This window comes from Ranitomeya variabilis, chromosome 7 (genome assembly GCF_051348905.1).
Source record: "Ranitomeya variabilis isolate aRanVar5 chromosome 7, aRanVar5.hap1, whole genome shotgun sequence".
Lineage (NCBI taxonomy): Eukaryota > Metazoa > Chordata > Amphibia > Anura > Dendrobatidae > Ranitomeya > Ranitomeya variabilis.
The window spans coordinates 181,519,914-181,530,563 of record NC_135238.1 but is presented as its reverse complement, the minus strand read 5'-3'; the positions used below and the strand labels follow the sequence as shown (position 1 = coordinate 181,530,563).

The 10,650-nt window shown below is 42.9% G+C and overlaps 1 protein-coding gene across 4 annotated transcripts in view; it reads right to left on the bottom strand.

Moving 5' to 3' along the window:
* Positions 1 to 2,314: 2,314 nt before the first annotated feature.
* LOC143784306 (germinal-center associated nuclear protein-like) overlaps positions 2,315 to 10,650 on the bottom strand; it is a 176,393-nt gene continuing 168,057 nt past the window's right edge. For all 4 annotated transcript variants that reach the window (XM_077272430.1, XM_077272431.1, XM_077272429.1 and 1 more), the window contains exons 24-28: positions 5,431 to 5,821; positions 4,982 to 5,233; positions 3,484 to 3,604; positions 3,184 to 3,357; positions 2,315 to 3,042 (exon numbers count right to left, since the gene is read on the bottom strand). In XM_077272430.1, the coding sequence (XP_077128545.1) occupies positions 2,700 to 3,042; positions 3,184 to 3,357; positions 3,484 to 3,604; positions 4,982 to 5,233; positions 5,431 to 5,821 (1,281 nt within the window). In that variant the 3' untranslated portion in view covers positions 2,315 to 2,699. The remainder of the gene's footprint in view (positions 3,043 to 3,183; positions 3,358 to 3,483; positions 3,605 to 4,981; positions 5,234 to 5,430; positions 5,822 to 10,650) is intronic.

Sequence of the window (10,650 nt, the reverse complement as noted above, 5' to 3'; positions counted from 1 at the left end):
TCAGGGCTACAACCCTAAGCTTTGCCAGGTACAGAGTAGAGTAAATCAAATTCAGGTCACTCAGACTCATTTTAACCGATCCATATCTCATCCTCTGCTTTTGCACCTCAGCCGAGTAATCCGAGTAAATAGAGATCTTTTGGCCATTAATACACATGCCCTCAGTCATTCGGGCACTCCTCAATAAAGTGTCTCTGCCTATATAATTAAGGATCCTAGCAAGGATAATACGAGGGGGGGGACCTCGGCGGGAGGGGTCTCATAGGAATGAGGTGTGCCCTTTCCACTGCAAATAACTTAAGACAGGTTATCAGCACCTATCTTATTGTGGAGCTATTCCACAATACACTTTGTAGGGTCAGTCCCTTCAGTCTTCTCAGGGATGCCCACAAGTCTCACATTATTCCTCCTTGATCCATTTTCCAGATCATCATTCTTATTAGCCATAGCAGCACATTTTTGCAGACATTGATATTGAGACTTCTGCATTTTAGAAAGTTGATTCTCCAGCACACATACTCTTTCCTCCACCGCACCCACTCTATTATCCACTTTAATCATGTCTGCCTTTATTTTAGCCACTTCTTCCTTAACACCATCCACTTTTTGTGTAAGGGTTGTTATTGCAGTTTTGCAGGATCTGATCAAATCATAGATGACCCATGTTATACGACAGTGTGAGCGAGCCCTTAGAAGATGGCTATTTTCCAGACTTTCAGGCAAAGCAACAAAAGTTTTACATACGAATTTCATCATGGGTTTGCAGCCGATTCTACCCTATGCAGAAATAATTGACACATTGTGGATTTAAAGATAATCTGTCACCAGGTTGGTTTTGTTACCCCATCTGAGAGCAGAATGATAATAGGGGCAGAGTACAGGAATTCAGTGATGTGTCACTTACTTACTGGTTGCTACAGATCTAGCAGTGCTCGGAATGCTGAGCTCTGTATAACCCTGCCCACACTACTGAGTGGCAGCTTACTGTGCATAAGCAGAAAACTGCCAAACAGCGGTGGGGCGCAAGGATGAACTACATGGCATGTTAAAGAGGTTGTCCACTACTAGGACAACCCCTTCTTGATCTAAATGTTTGACCCTGATAAAATAAAAAAAAAACCTATACTCACCTTCCGTGCCGGCGTAATTCCAGCGGTGTCGGAACTCGCAGTCCCGGGCCCTCGTGCGGCTGTATGACACATGAAGCTAGTGCCCAGTACGCACTGGCGTCACTGCCTTTGCCTTCGTACAAATTGAATATAAAGAGGAAGTCTGAGATCAGCAGCAGCCCGGACTTCGTCATCATGTTCAATTCGACAGAAAGTGGGGACAGTGACGTCAGCGATGATTGGGCGCCAGGATCATGTGTCACAACAATCGCACGAGTGCAGACACCGAGGGAATGGCGACAGCACAGAAGGCGAGTATAGGCTTTTTTTTATTTTATAGGGGCCTAACACTTAGCTCAAGGAGTTATCCTAGTAGTAGGACAACCCCTTTAAAGCCACGTGCACACGTTGCGGAAAGTGTTGTGGATTTTTCAGGACTGATTTTGGTAAATCCGCAGGTAAACCACACTGCGGATTGCCTGCGGAATTACCGCGATTTTTTTGCGGATTTTGTGCGGATTCCACCTGCAGATTCCTATTATGGAGCAGGTGTAAACCGCTGCGGAATCCGTGCAAAGAATTGACATGCTGCCGAATAAAAAACGCTGCGTTTCCGCGTGTTTTTTTCTGCAGCATGTGCACTGCGGATTTTGTTTTCCATAGGTTTACATGGTAATGTAAACTCATGGAAAACTGCTGCAAATCCGCAGCGGCCAATCCGCTGCCGATCCGCAGCAATTCCGCAACATGTGCACATAGCCTAAGTATTCCTCTAGTGATAATCTCTTACTGATAAAACTGATTTTCTAACAGAAAAAAAAAAACAACAGTAAGCAACTCAGTAAGTGATACATGGAATCAGGGTCTCTGCCCCTACATTACACTGCTCTGAAATTAGGTAACAATAACCTGGTAACAGATTCCCTTTAAGAACTACATTGCATGTAAATTTCTAAAAAGCCATTTTTCTGCATCATGTGGATACGTTTTATTAAAACTAATCTGCTTTATCTTCCTTCTCAGAGTTCAACACCCAAAACACATCCATATGTGCCGTGCTATTATAAATGCTCTCAAGGCTCATACACGACATTCTGTATGACCGCACCATAGAAAACACTTCAGGCTACGATTAGTTCTAATTCTGAATTTAAAAAACACAAGCAGAAAATATTAATCTAGCTTTCAGATATTGTAACCTCAATAAGAATTGTACAAATTTAAAATTTATTGTGATTCACAATTTCATAAAATACACAGAAAATATAGTCATAAGATGCTGAAAACTCTAAACATTTTCTATTCCATTTTATATGTACACATTGCTAGTTAAATAATTGGGCATACATTTTACATTTCATTTTCCAAATCTAACATCGTTCGGCAAACTGAACATTTTTCACTTAATGTTCTAATAACAAAAAATACCAGAAGATATATTTATTGGATCGTGTAACATGCCAAATGAAAGAACTGAACACCTTAATAACATTGTAATATTCCATGGCAGACTATAGCAGATGTGGATCATTTCCTCTAATCCTAGATATTAATCTGCCAGGTCCAGCACCGCTGGATGTAAATAGGGTCTTATTTATTTGGAGAACTGCTCCCTTCATCAATTTTGCCCATACTAAGCTGGGTGCTAAGGTGCAAGCTGAAGGCGATATCCTCTCGTTGATTCCTTCTCAAATTCACACACAACTCATTTATTTTGTCTTTCACGGATGGTTTTAGCGAGGAGCGGCGCACAATACGGTCTGGCTTGGTTGGAGAATATTTAGCGCCTCGCGTTGATGACTTTTGCAAGGCTGGAACTATAACTGAATTTTCTAGAGAATCTGGCAGTGTAGGGATGGGCAGGTATAAGGGCAGGCGAAGAGATGCATCCAGAGGTTCTTCCACCAGTAGCTGCTGCAGTTTTTCAGTGAATCTGTTAATTATAAATTCACATAATTAAAATGATAATAATTCTACAAATATTTAAGCAGTAAATTATAACAAATTTGCTGATCGTTGTGACCTCCACAAAAGCTGAAATGTCGAAGCATCGGTATAAGAAGAGCGCCATTACCTTTCATCCTCCTCTTTCTCGGCTAAAAGTGAGCGGTTTAGCTGTGACTGAAGAGACTTGAGATCAGACAGCTCAGGATTTATCATGACTTTCTCCATATCATCTTCACTGGATACAAAGGCCGTGTGTAGAGTCCGGGATGTCTGTACGGAAGGCTTCCTGGTACTCTGAGGGCTGCAATGTAAGGAAACACATGGGTTCACTTGGAGCACTGCAATAATGAAACAGAACACAACATTTCTCCTGGGTTCAGTCTATTCCAGATTTTGAAAATGCAAATAAAATAAAAAAAACGATTACATGTTAGACGTTTCCAGTCTGTTCTGATGAGTGGACAGACGAGCGTTTTCCCATGTGTCCGGATATGTGAAGTCTCTCAAATCTTTCTCAAAGAAATAGACATAAAAATCTTCTTGGAAAACTGTAAAGAAATAAGCAGCAATGGTGTATTAAATACCGATACGATATGCACATGCCCGGCAGCAGGCTCCCTTTAAACCTCAAATTATCATCATCTCAGTAAAGTCCCTGTCATGTTAGTGACATCCATACCTTTGTTTTATAAGCCCCCCGCACTTACCGTTCTCATGCATCTCTTTCTCTGCCCACCTGCGTCCTCCTGTCAGTGACTGACAAGTCACTTTTCTATATAACCCGGACCCCCATCTGAGATCTTGTGAAGGCACAATCATTCTCGGGAGGTGGCGCATGAGTAGTAAGGTCCTGCTCACGTTGCTAGGGCCAGACTATTGATTTTTTGCAGATGCTGCCCCCAGGAATGACAGCGCCTGTGCAAGTTCTTGGACGGGACAGCACATCACAGAGAAAAGTGCCGAACCCCCCGTACTTGTGGCTCATCTGCATATAAATTAGACAACAGATTTCTAGAACACAGAGGTGCAGACTTATAAAACAAAGGTACAGACGTCATCAACTTTACAGGTACTTCACATTCAGGACACTAGTTTGAGGTCTAAAAAAATCTGCTGACAGCTTCCCTCTAAATGCAGCCCGTCATGTCTAATATCCTAGTTAAAGGGGTTTTGCAAGATTGTAATATACAGCCCCCATCACGTAATTCAAATTCACCCATCACAGTCATGTATCAGGACACTCTGCAATCTGAAGAAGCGAAGCTCCGAAACTGAGACTCGCGTCTCAACTGACAGAAGACCAGTATTATAAAAACACGTATCTACGTGGTCCAATAAGCAATACCCCCTTCACTTGTCCTTATATTTCCGGTACTGGAAAAAACAGTAAAGGAGCTATCCATGTGTTACATAAGTGTGGCATCCGTGTGACACGCACTGGCGCCTGGGAAAAGCGGTACAGTTTGCGCTGTTCCCAGGTGCTGGGTGCTTAAGGCAGCTCTCATCAGTGTCACCTGGTTTCCCCGAGATCAGCGTGACCAGGCGACAATGATGAGAGCTGCCTTCAGCACCCAGTGCCTAGGAATGGCACGACTTGTACCGCTTTTTCCCAGGCGCCGGTAAGTGTCACACTGATGTGTCACACGGATTGCAGTCCAGCATACAAGTGACATGTGATTGGCCACATCCTGCATGATCCTTCTATGTGGTCAAACATCTGCAGACCGGGGACAGGAAGCTGGTTTTCATATACATCATTAATAAAAGGAAAGGGGGCTTATGTCTCTGTCGTTCCATCTCTTCCTACCATATGAACCTTATATTTGCAAAAATCCATATAAAAAATCTAATTTAAAGAGATTTAAGATTATTGAATGTTTTACATGATGCAAAAAATGCTCTTCTTATGTAGAATATAAGTTTACCTTTAGATTCAGGAATTAAAGACGGGTCCCAGGCTCTCAATTTGTGGTTGATGCAAAGAGCAATAATCTCATCCCATGGAATATCTTGCACCAATGGGTCGATGCCGGTAATGCATTCCTGTGCAAAACATGGTTTCTTTATGCGACCCAGGAGGAACTGAACTTCAGAGAACAACACAGGAAGATCTGTTGGTGACCGCGTAATCTGTGACACGTAGTCCATAATCATGGAGCAAACTGGGACCCAAGGAGCTGCCAGGAAGAGATGACCGTAATATTTCAGATAAATTCAATTACACAAATGATTACAGAAGCAAAGCCAAGCTGCAAACGTTACATTAAATTAAAGCAACATTACATTAAATTAGCAAATGCTAAAAATTCTTGGTTGCTTCAACTCCAGCCACCCCATTTCTACAGATGTACTATCTATATATCTACTTGCTCACCTCCATGTGGAGGCCTGTCCATCTGTGGAAGCTGGAAAGAAAGTACAGTCTTCTTTAGCCAGGAAAGATGGCTGGGACTGTTCCAGTCTGTAGGCGGCATTAGAGAGCTGCCAGCAGGGATTGTGAACTCCGTTACTGGCCAGGACAGTTCGGTGAGTTGCTCTGAAGAAACTGCCTCTGCTAGAAAGGCAATGGTACCATTGTACAAGTCAATGATGGCAGCAGGATCTTGTGAGGGAAGTCCAGATTTCTTCCTTTCCATCTGATCGAGATAGAAGTTATTGCTGAAAGAACGGCATACGCCGTCCTCTATGTATTGTTCGAAAGGGAGGCTGCGGAGTTCCAAGGAGTGTGGCCAGTGGGTCAGCAAGAACTCTACAGCGGAGAAGACCTGAGAGAAGGAAATACAAAGCCAAGAAAATGGTCGATAGTTTAATACAGAATGGTTTTCAAGTTTGTAATTATTTTCTATAGCTTTACATAAAAATATTTTCACTTAAAGGGGTTGCCCAGGCCATGTATGACTCTAGAGATGGAGTGTAACGCTCTTTCACACGCCCGGCAATCATCACATACTGTAAATATAAAAATATTGTTTTGTGCAGCTTTCGTTATTTTGAGGCGATCTGTAGTTTTTATTGGTATCATTTTGGGGCATATTTTATTTTTTAAAGGAATAAAAAGTCATAGTTACTCACCGTTAACGGTGTTTCTCGGAGCCCATGACAGCACTACGGAGAGAGGGGATCCGCCCTTCAGGGACAGGAAACCTACAGATAAAAGGGCGGTACCTCTCCCTCGCATCAGTTGGTTTACAGAGCATCAGAGGACCTCCAGGTTAGTTACAACAGAGAGAACATTATATTTATAACATTCCTTAAAAGAGGAACCCCGTGCCTAAACTATAGTATATACATCATATAAATTATAGAAATTATATTTTAGAAAAAGTGCTCACCGCACTCGTGATGGGAGGGAATAAGCAGGTGCTGTCATGGGCTCCGAGAAACACCGTTAACGGTGAGTAACTATGACTTTCTCGGTCTCCCATGACAGCACTACGGAGAGAATTGCAGAGATTAAGCTTAGGGAGGGACCACCGCCTCAAGGACCCTTCGTCCGAAGGTTAAGTCAGATACAGAGGCTAGATTTAGTCTATAGTGCCTAAAAAAGGTTGATGGTGATGACCAGGTGGCCGCCTTACAGATTTGCTCTATTGATACCTCTGACCTCTCAGCCCATGAGGTAGCTACTGCTCTTGTGGAATGCGCTTTTATACCATCCGGGATTGTATTCCCCGAAGATGAATATGCCAAGGCTATTGCCTCCTTAATCCATCTGGCTAAGGTTCCCTTGGATGCCCGGAATCCTTTTCTGGGACCCTGAAAACAAACAAACAGAGAGCCTTCCTTCCTAAACTCCCTGGTGGAATCTAGGTATTGGACTAGGCATCTTCTAACGTCTAGATTATGGAAGTTTAGTTCTTTCTCGTTTTTTGGGTTTGGACAGAAAGATGGCAGGGATACTTCTTGTGACCTATGAAATTTTGATGCCATTTTCGGCAAATAGGCTGGGTCGGGTCTAAGAGTGACTCTATCATCCAAGATTTTAGTGAAAGGTGGATTAGAGGAGAGGGCTTGGATGTCACTTATTCGGCGCGCAGATGTTAGAGCTACTAAGAGAATAGTTTTAAGTGATAATGTTTTTATGGAAATCGTTTGTATGGGTTCAAATGGAGGGCCCGTTAATGCTGAAAGGACTAAATTTAGGTCCCATGAGGGTGTTTTTTGAATAATTAAGGGTTTTGATCTTGTAACCGCCTTAATAAATCTTATTACCCATGGGTTAGCAGCAATGTTTTGGTTATATAAGGCTCCTAAAGCTGCTATTTGTACCTTAAGGGTACTGACTGCCAGCCCCTGCTCCAGACCTTTTTGTAGGAACTCCAGAATTTTAGGAATTGAAGGCCTGTCCTGGATATTTACCTTGGAGACAGATAGGAATTTCCTCCACGTCTTCCCATAAATTTTAGTGGTGATGGGCTTTCTACTTTTTAAGAGTGTAGCCACTAAGTTATCTAAGAAACCTCTTTCTCTTAATAGTCCCCGTTCAAAAACCAGGCTGTCAAATGGAGGTTCGACTCCTGTGGGTGGAAGATTGGACCTTGATGTAGAAGGTCTGGCATATCCGGTAGAACCCACGGGTCTGATATCGATAGTATCCTTAGCCAGGAAAACCATGCTCTTTTTGGCCAGAATGGGGCAATCAGGATCATTTTTGTTTTGTCCTCTCTGACTTTCCGAATGACTGCTGGAATCAGAATGGTTGGCGGAAAGGCGTATGTCAGTTTGTGTGTCCATGGAATCAGAAAAGCATCCAGAGCCTGGGGATTCCCTTCTGGGCTTAGAGAACAAAATTTGCCTACTTTTTTGTTTTTGCAATTGGCGAACAGGTCTATTGTTGGTGTCCCCCACATTTTTGTGATCTGATTGTAGATGGATTGGTTTAGGGACCACTCGCCTTGTTTTAACTGAGTCCGGCTCAGGTAGTCTGCCCTTTCGTTGTTTGAACCCTGTGGTTGCCGACTGCCTGATTGAGGTTAGGTGGCTGTACTTCCGGGTATGCGCAGGTGCATGCAAATCGGCTGACGCGCACGCCGGCATCCGGTCTGCTCCAGTGGCACGAGGGAGATGAGAAGGAGTGGATCTTTGTGTGTTTACCGGCCATCCTCCATAACACATGAAATAGTAAGTGTGTCTTAAATCATGCAGAGATTATTAGTAACGAGCTGTTGCTCACAGTGCTTTGGCACATTGAGTGAGGGTTCAATATGGCTTCATCAAAATGGCGGTTTTCAAGTCTAGCTCTAGCATCCAGCCATTTGAGTCCTGCCCAGCAGCACTTAACAACTTACATGTGTATATAAGCAGATCGGTTCTGATTCCATGCAGCATCTGCATATCTGGGCCTCCTGATGAGCCTTGCGGCGAAACGCGTTGAGGTGTTCAGCTCATCAACATGATAAGTATCGGCTCTTATCCTCTGTAAATGAGATATGATATGGTTTATCGGTTATGCCTCATTTTTCTGTCCATTTGACCTGTGGAGTTGAGCTCCTGCCTGCCTGCTTTGCTTTAGGGGATAATTTATATCTTTAATCATACCCATTGTTTATCCAGATGCAGGTTTAGCATATCCATAGGGTTATTCCAGGGTCAGCCATCGTTGTGTGGGGGCGCCATTTCCGCTGTACAGTAGGGTGCCAACCTCCACAGTCAGGCAGGGCAACCCTGGACAGGGTACAGAGGTAGTGAGCGGTTGTTGTTTTTTACACGAGCACAATTTTGTTTTTTGCACCTGTTTTTAGTCCGTGTCTCTCACCCTGCCACATGCGGTCCCTTTAGGGGTAAAATATAAATAAATTTCATAACTTGATATAATTTATCATCTACCCATACTAATCTTCCTGTCGGGTATCCATGACAGTGTGTATGATACACCTTCTGGCATAGGGCGCATGTTAGGAGTTGCAGGGTCAGCCGCCGTTGAGTGGGGGCGCCAATCTCGTATTTGTGTGTAGGGTGCCAACCTCCGCTGGCAGGCAGTGGCATGTAGTACCCCAGATAGGGTTCATGCTAGAGAGCACGGTTGTGTGATTTATGTGTATATCTGTTGTAGTTGTCTCATGGTTTTAGCTTGTTTAATAAAGGTATATGTTTTATCTACTCTACAAACTAAGGATATAGGTTATTTGTTGTAGTGAAATTTGGTTATTAACCTATGCTGTAGCATCAGCACTTGTTTTCTTTAATTATTGATACTTAGTGGCATGGCTAGCTTCTTATCGGGCCCACTTAATACAGACGCCTGGCTTGAGGATGCCAATCAGGCTTTCTGTACACAACCTGGTCTAGCTTCAACCAGTCAGTCATTGAAATCTCAGTTTGGTGACTTATACGGTGACTATAAAGAGCACATTAAATCATGGTGGGAAATTAAGGCCCTAGAGAACTACATTAAGAACAGGGTGGTACCTAGTGGCCTGAGAATCAACCTAAATCCGTCTCCCAGAACTGCCTCTCCTGATTTATTGAGTAAGTGGGTCAAAGAATCAATAGACTCATCCATTAGGTTTATGCAGTTACTCCTGGAAGAGGAAAGAAAACTTTTTGAGCTGTCAACCAAGCAGCTGAATAAATCTATAGATAACATTTTACGATTAAAGGCTGACCCAGAGTTCAATAGACGTGAAGGCCTGTTGCAGACTTCAGTGGAGAAATATCATTCCTTTATAAAAGAAAGGAAACAATCACAATTCCAACGGGATCTGAGGGCGTTTAATGAAAATCAAGCTTACAGGTTTAATCATAATAGCGTGTCGGATATTTCTTCTTCCGATTTAGACAACTCAGACACTGAGCGTGGGCAAACTGGTCCTCCATTTAGGGGTAACAGACACCATAGGCAGAGATGGAGAGGAAAAGGCAAAAATTACAACAGAGGCTTTCAAAACGGACAACCACCAAACATCAGCAGAGGGCCCTACAATACAAATGGCCAACCTTCCTCAGCTCTGTTTCCTGCTTCCTCTTCCTCCTCCTCTTTTTTAGAGAGGGGAGCGTCCACAGGGTACCACCTCAGACCCAAGGTGGTCTAAATCAGGGACAAATTATTAATTTATCAGAGTATGTCTTGTCCGGTGATGATTATAATCTACTCAGGAAGGGACTTAATTTTGTCCCAGTCAATAAATTTGACAGTTTTGGCTGGATTAAAGACGTAAATCTGTTTTGCAGGAAGCTCAGGTGGAAGAAGTTTTTTGCGCATAATGATCAAGAGTCTTTGAAGCAACAGGGATTAAATAACGATGACATAGAGGCTTATACAGCATTGGTTGGTTTATTAGATGAAAATGCTCATAATGAAGGTGCGGGCCCATTCACTTCATTAAAAAATAAGAGTAAGAAAATGCCACCACAGGGAGAGCTTTCCAGTGTTGATATCTTCCTTATGATGGTAGAAAGAGATCTAAAGAAAATTCCCTCAAGATCTAGGGAATCTAACCTCACTGAAGGTGAACAGGAGGCTCTAATGAAACTGACTAAAAATAATGACTTGATTATCAAACCCTCCGATAAGGGGGGGAATCTAGTCATTATGACTGAGACTAATTATCTGAAAATGTGCCATACTATTTTGAGAGACTCTATGACATATGAG